Source organism: Stegodyphus dumicola, chromosome 3, assembly GCF_044657685.1.
Source record: "Stegodyphus dumicola isolate Sdum_Otavi_A_Nest chromosome 3, ASM4465768v1".
Taxonomy (NCBI): Eukaryota; Metazoa; Arthropoda; class Arachnida; order Araneae; family Eresidae; genus Stegodyphus; species Stegodyphus dumicola.
The window spans coordinates 108,639,610-108,654,988 of record NC_140770.1 but is presented as its reverse complement, the minus strand read 5'-3'; the positions used below and the strand labels follow the sequence as shown (position 1 = coordinate 108,654,988).

At 30.6% G+C, this 15,379-nt stretch overlaps 1 protein-coding gene across 3 annotated transcripts in view; it reads right to left on the bottom strand.

Annotated features, from left to right (window-relative positions):
• The window catches only part of LOC118201272 (phospholipid-transporting ATPase ABCA3-like), a 157,157-nt gene that overhangs the window by 30,147 nt on the left and 111,631 nt on the right, over positions 1 to 15,379 (bottom strand). For all 3 annotated transcript variants that reach the window (XM_085813160.1, XM_085813158.1, XM_085813159.1), the window contains 3 exons: positions 6,915 to 7,040; positions 1,929 to 2,171; positions 1,327 to 1,832 (listed from right to left, as the gene is read on the bottom strand). In XM_085813160.1, coding sequence (XP_085669286.1) covers positions 1,327 to 1,832; positions 1,929 to 2,171; positions 6,915 to 7,040 — 875 coding nt within the window. The remainder of the gene's footprint in view (positions 1 to 1,326; positions 1,833 to 1,928; positions 2,172 to 6,914; positions 7,041 to 15,379) is intronic.

The window sequence follows — 15,379 nt, the reverse complement described above, 5'->3', positions numbered from 1 at the left end:
TTTATTCAGTTTGTTTTTATATTCTTTTATAGTTCATATCTGATTAAATGCAGCAGAATGATGTTTCATTTGTAAAATGATACTGTATAAACAATATACACATAATAATAATAAATACTGCAGGTTCCTACAAAGTTAAATTTGATTATGATTTACTAACTTGACTTATGTAAAATTCAAGTTACATAAAGGTTTATGAAATGCATTACTTACACAAACACAGTCATATATTAATATAATGAATGCCAAGATAACTACACAGTTGCATTGTTTGAATTATTCAATTGGTAATAATATCTAAAATATTTAAAAAATTATAATATTGTGAGGAATGTTACTGCATATCATTAACAGGTATGAAATTTTTCTGAAATGTTCAAATGTTTCAGAGATATTGAAAGTGTGCTTTCTTTTCTGAACTATATATGTAGCCAAAGAAGAAAACTTAGATTAAGCAATGAGACAGTAAAAGATATGCTAAACTGTGATATAAAACCATGACTTGGAACCCAAGACAATTTATGAAAAGGTGTAGAAAGACCAAAATGCTGTCTAAGATGAGTTCATCAGAAAAATATTCATTCATAGTACATTTATGGCAAAATATGGTTCAATTCTATTAAGTTTGTCTAAATATTTGCATGGATACAGTTATTGAAGAAGAATGGTTAATTCAACATAACTATGTCATAAAACATGCCTGTGAGCTCTACTGTGAGTTTAAAATGGGTACAGCCTTAATTAAGTGAGCAGGAAATTTCGAGAAAGTTCAAGAACTCTGAAGGAAATCTCTAGAAGTTGACAACATTTTAGAAAAATTTTTCAAAAATTCAAATATCATTTCTATTTTTCTCCTATGAAATTTGAAATAGGGAATATTTCACAGGACAGTTAAGCATTTTACACATCATGCGATGAGCTGTAATACAACAGTAAAAAGTACCATATTTTTTGGACAATAGAACATGCTTCTACGGCATGTGTTACATATAAAAATATGCGTCGTTTTTAATACATAGACATATGTACATAATTCAAGAGGGAAAAAATCAATAAAAGAAGCAAAATATTGGATATTTTTCAGTTCAGATCTTAGCACAGAAAACACAAACAGAAGAAATATGCTGTCTATTTTTATATTCTTAACATTCCTGGAATACAAATTACTAGGTTTAGGTTAATAAAATTTTATCTGTTCATTACTCTTTGGCTGTTAGAACTGAACATGTAATGCTTGTTTGTTAGAAAACAAGCATTGCATGTTCAGCTCCAATTTAAATCAAACATGATAACAAAATATATAAATCATAAAATATATTATTTTACCTCTTCCAAATTTTCCTTCAAAGAATATTCCTTAACAAAAGCATTGCCATCACTAGGAATGCAATCACCTGTAAGCATTCTGAAAGTTGTTGTTTTGCCTGCTCCATTTACTCCAAGGAGTCCAAAACACTCTTCTTGGTGAATACTGAATGTCAGATGATCAACAGCACATAATGCTTTGAACATTTTTGTCAAATCAGAAACCACTAAAGCTTCATTAGCAGCAGCATCAGAATGCATGTTCCGTATGCGTTCTTCTTCAGCTATAACATCAGAATCTTTAGGGACATTGCTAAGAGCTTCTTGGTCCTGAATTATTTTTTTCCTTCTTGGCAGATGTTGTTTAATATAAACCATGAATTTTCTTGCAGTAACAGTTTCTAAAAAGCAAACAATTAAGGAAAACACTATACCATCTACATATAACATCAAAATATCTCGTCCACAAGCACGTACATCCCAGGTTATGAGGTCAGTTTGTTGCAAGCAGTTCTTTCCACAAAGATCTGTTCATATAGAAAAGAAAATTACGTTTAATGTATTTACTAGAAAAGAAATCATAATAAAAAATTTCATGAGTTACAGCAAGGAAATAAAAATACCTTTACAGCATTTGAACAATGAACTATTCTCAGTCATAGAGTCTGAACTGCAACTGAAGTCCAAATCATTTTTTGATATACTCTCACAAAATGCATTATTATAAGCAATAGCAAATAATTTAGAAAAACCAGATGACACACAAAAAGGTGGTAAAATACGAAAGATCCAGATCAAAAGATCAACTGTAGGAGTATCATGTGAAAGTAATTGAATGGAGCTCAATACTGCAGCTGCAAATGATCCTAAAGATAAGATTAAAATTGAAAATCAGTAAAATGTTCTGAAATTTTTTTTCCACTAAAACATATTAATATCACATTTAATCCATTTTTAGTCTACTTATTAACCATTAAAAATACAGTATTAGCCATAAACACTTGTATACACTTAATGCAGGCTGAATACCATCATTCACATTATGTTATAGAAATAAAATAGTATAGTTGTTTCTACACCAGATATATAAACAACCTTAAGTAAGATGCTTCCAAAGTTCTAGAAATTTATGTGAAATTTTTTTTTTTTACTTCATCACTTTTCATCAATATTACAATGCAATTTCTTAACATAGTCTCCGTTTGATTAAATACACTTGTCCATTTGAAAAATTATTGAACTAAAGCTCATTTCCTATAACTTTGGAAACATTCCACATATAATAAAGATGCATATACAAGAAAGCAAATGACTTAGCTAAAAAAAATTAAAGGTGATTTTGTTATTACAGATAGATGATCCACATGTTGCAGAAAATGGCAAAAGTATTCCTAGCAAAGGAACTCATGGTGCAGGTAAGTATGCAGACTTTTGAACAGCAGAAACTTAATATAAGAATGATCTCATTATTTTTAAGTTTTTACCTGAAAAAGTTAACAACATTGATGAATCAGATTTAACTAGAGTAATCATATATTTTGGAATCAGTCTGCTATTAGGTGCTAAACTTCAAAAGAATATTACTAATAAAAAAAAGGAAAGGTGAACGACCCTTCACATTTTATAGGTCCCAAGATCTGCTTGTTAATTATTACTCAAGCTTGAAAGAAGTGACTGACAGAGGTGATTTTTAGCCACAAATTATTGAAATTAGATAGCAAATTTAATAATAAATCTCTCCTATAGCAGATCAGTATGATGCTATTATTATCAATATAATACTGATATATTAAGGCTTTTCTCACCTAACAGCAATATTTCCTTAATTCAACTTTGTCATACAAAAATTTGAACATGCACAATACTGACACAAAATAAGAACAAAAATGATCAAAGTGAAGAACAGATGGCAGAATTAAGAGTTAGTGTAACGGGAAAGAGGGTAACCATATTTTCTTTGAATGCCTTTGGCTTACCTTGCAGGACAGAAATCTAAAAAGATTTAGAAAAGGATTCTTAAAAGAAGCTGAAAAACATTGCTTCGCTTTTTAAACAAAGGCAAATAGTTTCTGATATGAAAACAGATATTTTTTTACTTGAATATCAAAGGGATGAATATAAATTATAATTTGAAAGGAGAACTACTTATTAACAAGTAGCAAGAACTAAAAAAAAAAAAAAAATTTTCTCACGATATTCATCAAAAATCAGTTAATTTCAAATGAAAATGAAAATGAAAATAAATATTTCAATTTCATAAAAGAAGTACTTCAAAAAACTAAAAACATACCATGATAAGTTTTCTTTTTCTTTTTTCCCCCTTACCCCTTTTCTTGTTCGCCCCCTTTTTTTTTAGGTCCAAAGGAACAATTTGCCCAGAAGGACTATTAATTTCATTTTGGCATTTTGTGAAAATGAAATTTATTCACTATAAGCGCTGTTTCACTTTTCAAATTGTTGCCACCGAATATTATCGCCCTGTATTATATCAAAAAAATTAAATAATGAAGAATCTACATAAATGCATGTACGTTTTTTGTACTGTGATACCTAGAGCATAATAGTACCTAGAGCCCTCAAATTTTGAATATTGAATGTTTCCACCTGAATATGGGCATCTGGAAGACTCAGTTGAAATTTGTTTTATTATCAATTTCATATTTTGTAAAACTTTAACGAATTTTTTATTAACAAAAAAGAAATGTCAAAAAGAATTTCCAATTCTGGAGCTACCAAAGGATCTACAATGCGAATGTATGTTTTGATGTCCATCAAACAAAAAGTGGAATTGCTGCAAAAAATGGGTAAAGGCATATGCTTTGTTTCTCTAACCATTCTGAATTCTGTTTAGCAATTTCATGCTGCTCTGCGGGGGGGGGGGGGTCGTCGCGGCGTGCAATGAACTGGAAGTTGATCTGTCAGCACTATTATTATCTTCAGGGCAGATGTTTTTATTTTATTCGGCTTATAATTTCTTACTAAATGTAGTATTTCATCTCGATGTACTCCATATTTGATATGATTTAAATCAAATTCCTCGTCATTATAAATATCACGAATATACATCAAATAGTTTTCTGGTTGCAATTTTCTAATTTTGGCTATGCGTAATGTATGCTTTACGCATGCACGTGTTGAAAGAAATGTTTAATGAAGTAAACAAATAAATATTAAGCTTTTTTTTTTGGTAAATTTTGATACCCTTTAGATCATAATTGCTCTTTATTTCATAAATTATGGTTTCATATTTTTAATTTTATAATTTCTGCATGCCATCTTACCAGATTTAAACTGATGATCTATAATCCGAAAAAAACGATAATCCGGAATCGCCGAAGTTCCAACGAGTCCGGATTAAGGACTTTTAACTGTATTTAATAAATAAAGGTAACACACAAAATGTTAAAAAAAACACCCCTTTGAACGTAATTTAAAATCCTACCCATGTGATTACATTAAGTTGTGGCCTCTATTGACGATTTAAAAATATCACATTCCTTCTGTTATCATCATTACTTTTACTTTTAGATTAAATAAGATTTGTGGATGGAATTAATATCACATTTTTTGTAAAAAATTTAATAATGGAGCTATACTTATACAGTCAAAAGTCGTTAATCCGGACTCGTCGGGACTTCGGCGATTCCGGATTATCGATTTTTCCGGATTATAGATCATCAGTTTAAATCTCGTAAGATGGCATGCAGAAATTCTAAAATTAAAAGTATGAAACCGTAATTTATGAAATAAAGAACAATTATGATCTAAAGGGTATCAAAATTTGCAAAAAGAAAAAGCTTAATATTTATTTGTTTACTTTATTAAACATTTTTTCAATGTAAGTTGTTTAAGTTTTGCTTCGTTTCATGTGATAATACTTTCTCTTTAATTCTATTAAACAGACATAATTTCTTGTTCAGTTACAAAGTTCCGCTGTTCAAGTCCTATAATTGCTGTGTCGAGAATACTGACTAATTTGTCAATCGAAATTTTTTCGTTTTCAATAACCTCTGTCACTTTCTTCGCTATCGGAAGCGAATTATAATGACGAGGAACTTGTTTTAAATGATATCAAAGACGGAGCACATCGACATGAAATACTACATTTGATAAGGAATTATAAGCCAAATAAAATAAAAACATCTGCCCTGAAGATAAGGATAGTGCTGACAGATCAACTTCCAATTCATTACGCGCCCGCCGCGCCGTTCCCACCGCCGAGCAGCATGAAATTGATAAACAGATTTCGGATTTCAAAACATACTTTCGCTTTAGATCCTTTACATATTAACAAATATATATCGGAAATTCTATTTGATATAATCGAAAGTTTAAACTTACTTTTATAAAATTGCTCTTACAGTCTGCAAAAAATAATAAGCCGGATCCAATTCGAAAATTAAGGAACAACGCAATCATCAACATTAACTGAAATAGATAATTATTTAGCTTATACGTCCATTATACATAAAACGCGCACGCGAAAACGTATTCTGCACTTGCGCACACTCATATGTGCAGTCGTAAAAGGTCTTACGCGCACACGTAAACGCCTATGCGCATGTGTCAACGCGGCGCATGCGCAGAACGTTTTTAGTTTTGAGGTCCGGATTATAGATCATTCCGAATTATGGGTGTCCGAATTAACGACTTTTGACTGTACTATATTTATCTCTCTAAAAAAGCTCTAGAACAATTACTAAAAAAAAGTTAGGAAATATAATGAGCAAAAGTTATTTTAAATTATTTAGTTAATTTTCTAGTTGTCTGCTTCAGAAATACTAATATTCTTTGGATTATACTTTCCATAAGCATCAGTCCTTTTTAACAACTAATTAATACACATTTTTGTTATGAATAATAAATAAGAGTTACTAACTACCAAACCCAAATTATAAAAAGTCATTTTGGAAATATGTAATTCACTAAACAGAAGGAACTCCAGAATGCACAGTGGAGTTTTCTCCATTACTAAAGAAAAGAATCATCTACACTAAAGAAATGAATCATCAAACTTAAAAAACTGGATTTTGCTTTTTGTGACTTTTTCTTCATTAGGATCAAGTAACAATTGTTTTGAATGCCATTTTTAAGCCTGATGCAATATCTGCTGCTTTTAAATGCACTGCAAACTGCAATCGGACATCAATTTTATTTCCTTATGTCCCCTTTCTAAATGTAATTCAGATCCAGAGACAGTGAAGTTAAATAATTTTTTTTTTTTTTTTTTTTTTCAAATGAAAATTTATTTCATCTTTCAATTACTAGTTACTTTCTCACATTAACTTTTTGCTGCCATTAACAACAGTACGTTTTCCAAATTTTAGTGCAATGCTTTGTTTTCCAGTCATCATTCTCACTTTGGACATTTGAAGGAATACTTGATTACTGATTACTGAATTAACAGTTTACAAAGTTACATTTAAGCACTTCTGTACAAAGCCAGGTTGTGCTCAGATTTTGATTCAGTTTTTATTAGTTTGCTCTACAATATAGAAATTAATAAAAATTCAATTCAGTCCTTTGTGAAATCTTGTGTGATTCTGTGCTGCAATCCTGTTAAGTATACTTACATAAATATTTACGTACATAAAAAGAAAAGAGCTTACCAGATAAAATAGCAATTGCTTCTAGAATTGAATATCCAGTAGTGCCCTTCTTACATAAAAATGAAAACAAATAGCTGAAGGGTATAGATGCCCATCCATACAATAATATCATTAAAATTGATGTTCCTGCAATAAAGCATAATAAATCATAAAACATATTAACTTAAAATAACATCAATGCAAAACACTGAGAAGTTTTTATTATAAAATAATAAAAATACTGAGATTTATTTCACAAATTATGGCTTTCTTGAATGGTTTTAGCCCTTTCTTTAAAACCAAATGTTTCTTATTATTATAATTGCTATAATTTGAATTTCATGCAAAAAAACCTTAAAAAAAATATGTTCCAGACATATAGATTGTTCCATATAAAATGCAACTCATTGATTAACACCTGAAAAATATAAATTATTCACATAAGCCCTCCTATTTCTCACTAGAATGGATTCTTCTAACTGTTGGCCATTTGACACTACACAGATACCCAAAACAGACTAATCTAAGCAAATACGTAAGTAAACAAATAAGTAGGATTTACAGCATATAAAATTTCCACTTGTATTATAAAATATTGCTGCACCTACAGAGGATAGTTTTTTTGGATGTATTGCATACCTGCCAACCTCTAAAGATAAAAATTCAGAAGATTTCTCCCACAAATTCAGAAGATTTCTCCAAAATTCAGAAGAACATGAAGAATTAATATCATGCTTTGATATTAAAAAAATAATAATTTATACAAATAGAAAAAAGAAAATTGTACTTACATTAGTAAATCTCAATTAAGTAGTAACTAAAAAATTTATTAGGAAACATAAAACAAGAACTTAATGTTACACAAAAAAATTATTGCAATGAATTTAGAGTGCATTTTTTGGCTTTAGCCAAAAATTCTTTGGAAAATTTCCTGTCATAACAATTAGTTTCCTCATAACATTTAGCAATTAAAATGTTTTCTAGAGTTTTTGGTGAAATTGAAGAACGAAACATAGTTTTGTTTTTCTTCACATCACTGAAGACTCTCTCGCACTCAGCATTACTGTGTGGAATTACGAGAATAGCATATAAAACTCTTGCTAGTTTATCATATTTTGGTGTTCCATCAGCTCTTTTTATTCTTTTTATGGTACCAACGAGGACATCAAGTCTATCTTCTCTAGAATTGGCAAAGTCTTCAAACTGTGCAGTAGAAAATGGGTTCTGTAGTTCATCTAAAGCATCATTATGGCATTCATTTTCTTTAATTGTTAACAAAAATGGAAATTTATCAATAAAAAAACGAATCTTTTCAAAAGATGAATTTCCAATTTGTTTCAAATTTGCCACTTCAGCATTTAAAAGAACTTCATTTTGCAAAGGAAACTTCCTTACAATGTAATCACAGGCTGAGGAAAAGTACTTTCTAACACATTGAAAAAATTCTTTTTTCTCATGATCTTTCAAAGAATTTACAAGTTCCCTGGTTTGATTTCCAATTATAAGATCATTGTCATCCTTTTGATTTGCCAAACTATTATAAGGCAACACGAATCAACACATTGTTTTTCACAATGGACGGTTTTACAAACTTAGTATAAAGTTCTTTCAAAAGATCATTAAGAATTTGGATAAGCAGGGGAGATTTTGGCGCCCACAAAGAAAAGTGTGGGAGAAGAAACAAGTTCAGCGCATTGGATTAGCTGGTTAAGCGGCGAGTTGGGAGAAACCGCAAGTTACTGGATTCGAAGTAGTCGGTAGTTGGCGATAAAACATGATGCAATTGGCAAAAATCGCTGAATTGGTGAAAAATTCTAAAATTTCAACAAAAATCACCAAAAACACTTGAAAAAGGAAAAAAATCGTAAAAAATGGATTACGATCGTAAAATCGTAAAGACAAACGCATTTTCGTAAAAATTACGAAAAATTCGTAAAAGTTGGCTGGTATGATGTATTGTCAAGGTTAGGTTAGATTAAATTATAAAGTGTCACAAATATTTTCTATTCTCTTTAAGATACGTTTTCATAAAGAAGTTTCTAAGAGAAATTATACAAGAAAAATCACTCACTTAACACGTTTTTGATACATTATTAATACAAAACATTAGTAGTGTTTTAATGTTGTTCTGATTGAGAAGGGATAAATAAAATTATTAGTTACAAAATGATAAGCAACTTTATGCTAATACAACTTTATCTTATTTAGCAGTTTGCATATGCATTTGCTCATATTTTTTCATAAATATTTTATTCAAAGATTATTTTTGAATAAAATATTTAGAGTTTGAATAGTTTTCTTCCTTTACATATGTATAACGCTAACAGATGGGTTGTAATTAAGACACAATAACACGCCGAATAAATACTAATTCAGAATTCAAACAACAAAAATCAGCGTTATATTTACAAAATTTTCACAGGACTAGTTTCGATGGTGGTACCGAACCACCATCTTCGGCTGCAAATCATTTGCGGTTTTGCAGCCGAAGATGGTGGTTCGGTAAAACCATCGAAACCAGTCCTGTGAAAATTTTGTAAATATAACGCTGATTTTTGTTGTTTGACTTCTGAATTAGATGGGTTGTATTTTACAGATTTTTAACAAATGTGTTTACAGGAGATACTTCATACATTATATGTAAAATCTCTCATGGCAGCTACCTCTAAAATGATCCGTATTTCTTAAAGTACAAATAGACACTGATAGAGTCACTAGGGTATTTTGATGCAAGGAAATTGAAGAAATCTACAATGCGCATGCTGGGACTCAAACCCTGGACCTCTCAAATACGCGCTGTGGGTGTGCTATAGTTACACCATGATGGCATGCAGAAAGGAGGGAGACAATATCTTATATATTCCTTTTTTTAAATGGCGACTGGGGATTGGACTTTTTTAAATGCCCTCACCGGGACTCGAACCCTAGACCTCTCAAACATGTGCCAAGTGTGCTTTCATTACACCATGAAGGCCTGCAGAAAGGAGAGAGAAAATACCATATACTGTCTGTCTACAAGAAGAAGAGCTCCTGCCATAGTTTCAGGTGGGTGACGGTAGCTATAGCAACAAGGTTAGTATATTTCAAATAGGGACAAACCAGGGATTGCTTTATTGTTATTTTGATTTTAGCAACTGTTGGCTGAGGAAAAAAGAGTTGTCATTCATCTTCAAGACACCCCTATGGAAAATTGGTCAAGGCTCGTTTCTATGGCAACAGACAGTTGCAGACTAACTGGCAAGAGCTTTTCTTATGATAGACAGACTGTAGACTAAACATTATCTCTTTAAGATGATTACCAGCACAAGAAATTAAATTGTCTAGAACTGTAGGGTTTAGGGAAATTTTGCTGTATTTGTAATCTACATAAAAATTTATACACAAATAAACATACTTAATTTTTACGACATCAAAACCTATCATCCTTAGGCTAAAATATTTTATGCATACAAGCATATATGTCACAGTCAAAGGCCAAAATCTAATCACTTTACAAAACGATTAATCACATCAGGTTTTGATTGGCTACTGATGTCAAAGCTCAGCATACAAACATTTATCACCTTGCAGATCTGAAGAGTAATCTTTATGAATATTTTATCAAATACTAAAAAAATCAATATTCACTTATTTAGATATTGATATTTTATATATTTCACAGAAAGGATGTAGACATGATTTACCAATATATGCATCTAATCATAGTAGATCATTTCGGTTATTAATAAATCGTGATATTAATAAATATCTGTGTTTGTTTATATTTTTGCATTATTGTGCACCAGTTTTCTGCATGTTTATTTATTTAGTGTTGTTGTTTCTATAAACAACAGCCAGACAATGTCCATGAATTTAATCATGGTTAAGAGGAAAGGTTGGCACCTGTTACTGGTTTAGGTCTTGAGTACCTTTTATGGGTGAGAATATGAATCTGTTTGGCTTCCTCTAGTTTTAATGCAGAATCCCTAACTGGATGAATCTAAGGGTCTTCGAGTAGTGTTTTGTAAACTTTTTTATCCTAAGTCAATTCACATTGGAATTGTAAGGCTAACTTGGTTGATCTTTGGATTATGGTAACTTGGCGACTTTTTGACGACCAACTCTGCTACAGCAACCCTCTATTTTTTTTTCGCCGCAATTTCGTCTTCACGAAGTAAAGACATGTTTCTTTTCTTTTTATTTATTCAAAACTTTTTCCAACAATCTACTAGCCGAATTACACTGATGCTAGAAATTTTATGTAACAAAACTGCTTAATCATGACAAATATTAACTGCAAAATTCGGAAAAAGTGCAGAATCGCAAACTCCTTGCGCGTTTTTCAGAATAGCACATACAGATAAACCATTTACATGTCGACTTATTTTTACTTAAAAAAACATCTCAGAATTGCACAAAAATGGCATTGCACACACTCTTAACTTTATCCATCTACACTGCTATTTTCTCATAAATAACAAAAATTTGCACGAAAATGCAAGAAAATTTTCTTAATCTTTAAACTCGATAAAAAGCACATATATGAAATTACCTGATCGCGAAAAAGTGCATACCCTTTCCAAGGATGAAGATTTCCACACATATAATAAATAAAATATCCAAAAGCTTTTACCTCTAAATTACCTATTATATTACAAATGTCACTAACAAATTTATATGCAAACATAAAAATAGTTACAAATACTTAGTATCAAATATTTAAATTATTTCCATACACGTTTACTTCAACTGAAACGTATACCAAATTCCTACAAATATAAAATTCACAAAATAACTATCATTTAATTAAAATATCACTAAACCATGTACACGTCGACTTATTTTTACTTAAAAAAAAATCCCAGAATTGCACAAAAATGGCATTGCGCACACTCTTCACTATATCCATGCACACTGCTTTTTTCTCATAAATTAGAAAAATTTCACGAAAATGCATGAAAATACTCAATGTATACTACTCAAACATATTCCAAAATACTACAAATATATAACTCACAAAATCACGATCATTAAATTAAAATATAATTAAATTAAAAAACACTACTTAAAATATAAATAAGCACATACATTAAATTAATAAAAATTAGATTACAATCCTAATTACTTTAAACTAAATCATTGCTAATAACAATTTTCCAATAATACCACATTAATTTATTTACTCCTTACATTTAGACCAACGCATAAAAATAATATCCTCAAATGATTAAAAATACTAACTTACCTAATCTTCTTTAGAATCTTCATTACATCGCTGCAGTACTACTGCTAATTTCTAAATCCTAAATCCAGTAGTCAACTGGAAGTCTATTCACCAAGTAATAAGAAATTAATAAAATTTCACCTATACTCAAACTACTTTCAGCAAACCACGTACCCTTCCTTACACTCCTTTTCACAAAATGTCCATTTTCCCCCATATTTCTTGCACCGCCATTTAAACTTAACTGTAATATACTTCCTTTCACACAATCTCAACTTATTATTATTAACAGATTTAAAAATTTAATTTAGAATTAAAAATTTAGAATTCACTTAGCGCCATGCAATCCGAAAATTAATCAACACTATTTCACACAACACACAATGAAGCTTTTCCAAATCAACCCCCTTTTTCGATTAAAGAACTGTAATTCGTCCATTAATGTCACGTTTCACACAACACAGAATAGCTAAATACGAAATTTCCAGATTTTCCCCCTTTTCCGATTAAACAACTGTAATTCGTTCATTAATGTCACATGACATATCGGTACTTATGTATTAACGCAACCAGGCCAAAATTCGCATAAATTGCCAAATTTGGTGACCCTACTTACGACAACCCTACGTGTTATCCGTAGTTTTGTAAAAAGAGCATGTGGAGATTCACAAAATTGTCCTGCATTTTCATGCAAATTTTTGTAATTTATGAGAAAAAGCAGTGTACGTGGATAAAGTCAAGAGTGTGCGCAATGCCATTTTTGTGCAATTCTGGGATGTTTTTTTAAGTAAATATAAGTCGATGTGTACATGGTTATGGCAAATACGGCTTTCAATCAGTGCTAAAAGCAATAGCCAAAAGATTTCCACCGAAAAAATAATTCTGCAACTTATTCAAATTCGAAACCGGAAGGGTTTAATTGCTATTTTATATTTTAAAACAAAATAATATAAAAAACTGTATTAAAAATTATCTGTAATTAATAAATGTACATTTTCTTTCTATTCATACTTTTTTACTCAAACTTACAAATCGCGCCAACCTGGTTGCGATAATACGTAAGTACCGACATATCTCATGATCTCTCATTTCCCTCACACAAAATAATGTGTAATCGGAACTGAGTACTTCTCACATTATTACCAAAGTCCTAGGTAGTAACCTTTATCGCCTCCAAAATGTCGCCAAACTACCAGTTACCATATTCCAGAGATCAGCCGCTAACTTAAAACTAGAAATATACCAGAACTTAACTAAAGGCCTTAGGGAAAATTTTTGTCCCCAGTTGGTAACGTTTGGTCACTTCTTACCAACTTTGCAATGTTTTAGAAGTTTGCAAAGTTGGTTAGAACCATTGAGAATATACATTTTTGATGTTCTAAAAGTGATTTTTCTGCAAAGAGCTAAAAGTACTTTTCTTTCCCTTGAGTTAAGATATAAATTAGAGGCCAAGCAGCTATGAATCAGTTGAGTTGAAACTTAGTTTATTATAGGGCTACAACAGACAGCTTGCCACTTGATGATTCATTCATCAACATCAAATCAAAACAGGAGAAAGGTTAAATTTACTACAGTAAGCAGAAATTTTGAAAATTCAATAGAATAAACTTTGAAAAATCTGAAGGCTCTCAGTATACTTTTCACCAGCGGAACCTCAGATAAAAAAGTCATGGAAAAGAATCATAAAATTTTAAGGTTAATGGAATATGTAAATAAATAAATAAATAATTTTATAAAAAAGTTAAAAAAGATGATATAACCAAAGTTTTCATTTCAATGACAATCAAATAAAAGCCAAATCTCTAGTACGATTTTAAATCCAGAAAAAAGTGTCGGATATATAATGAAAGAAAGTAATAAAGAGATCAATGAAATGAAAAGATTTCAACTAAGATTTCAGGGGTAATTTTTAACATGGTAATTACAGGACTTGAACAAGAAATTATGTCTCTCTACAAATTCAAGGAGACAGTATTAATAGAAAAAACGAAATTGTTTAAACAACTTACATTGAGAGAAATGTTTAATAAAACAAAATAAATATTAACAGAGAACATTTTCTGTAAACTTTGGTATAAATAATCATTTAATAATTTCTGCATGCTATGTTACTAGATTATGTTCTATTACTAATTAATGATCTAAAATCTAAAAATTTCCAAACTCTAGAATCGCTGAAGTCTCAGTGATTTTGGATCTCAGAGCATTGGTGCTGCATTAGTTTCGTTCCAAAGGGATATGTCTTTAAAAATAATACTGAAAATAAGAAAGCTTTCTCAATTCATCAGCAAGCGAAATTCCAAGTATACCTCCTACAAAATAGGCACACTAACAGCTAAGACATAGACAATACAACTAAATGGCTAAACATTTGCTAATACCAGTACAGATTTTCTAAGTAATTCAAAAGCAGAGACACTGGTTTGGATGAAATATGAGATTAGCTATGCCTTGGGAAAATGTGAAAAAGTAGTTGAATTAATAGCATAATGCATATTCTGCATTCAGCAGTTTCAAAAAGCATAAGGCCCACCAGTGGCCAAGTGGTAAAGACGCTGAACACTGGTAGTTCCGTCCAAGGTTTGAATCCTGCGAACGGGCTGGCTGCATGGGCGTTTTCGTGGTTTTCCCCATGTGTAACATGTACATGAGCCAGTTTCCCTTATAAAGTCTCCACAAAGGCATCGCTTCCTTTAGGCAGATAGCCCTCGTGTGCTTTGCCATAGTTGAATAATCCAATCCATTTCAAAAAGCATAAACAGATTATAATCACAAATAGATCAAATAATACTGATTTCAAGAAAGACATGAGGAACATGACGATAAAGAGAATGAGAATCAATTCATACGTGGTCAAATGACTGCTGAAATATGGGTTAGCAGTTTTAGTTAATTGAATTAAAAAGCATAAATACATTAATTATAAATCAAATTCAGATTTCACAATGAAATGCTTGATACATATACTGAAAATTTACTTTCAGATTTAAATTTTTAATGAAATCTATGAACCAACACTTCTACACATAACTCATAATAACATAACTCAATATAATGTTGATATCTAAAATCAGATTCTCATACATTTCCTAGTTTGTTTTTGATGTTTTAGACTGTGATAAAAGACAGAGCTAGATATTTTTTGAAAGTCATATAAAAGAAATATTATATTTAAGTCATAAATAAACCTTCTTAAAGTTAATGGCTCAACCAGTGGCCAAGTGGTTAAAACCATTGAATGCTGATAGTTCAATTTAGTTTAGATTCCATCCCAGGCAACTGG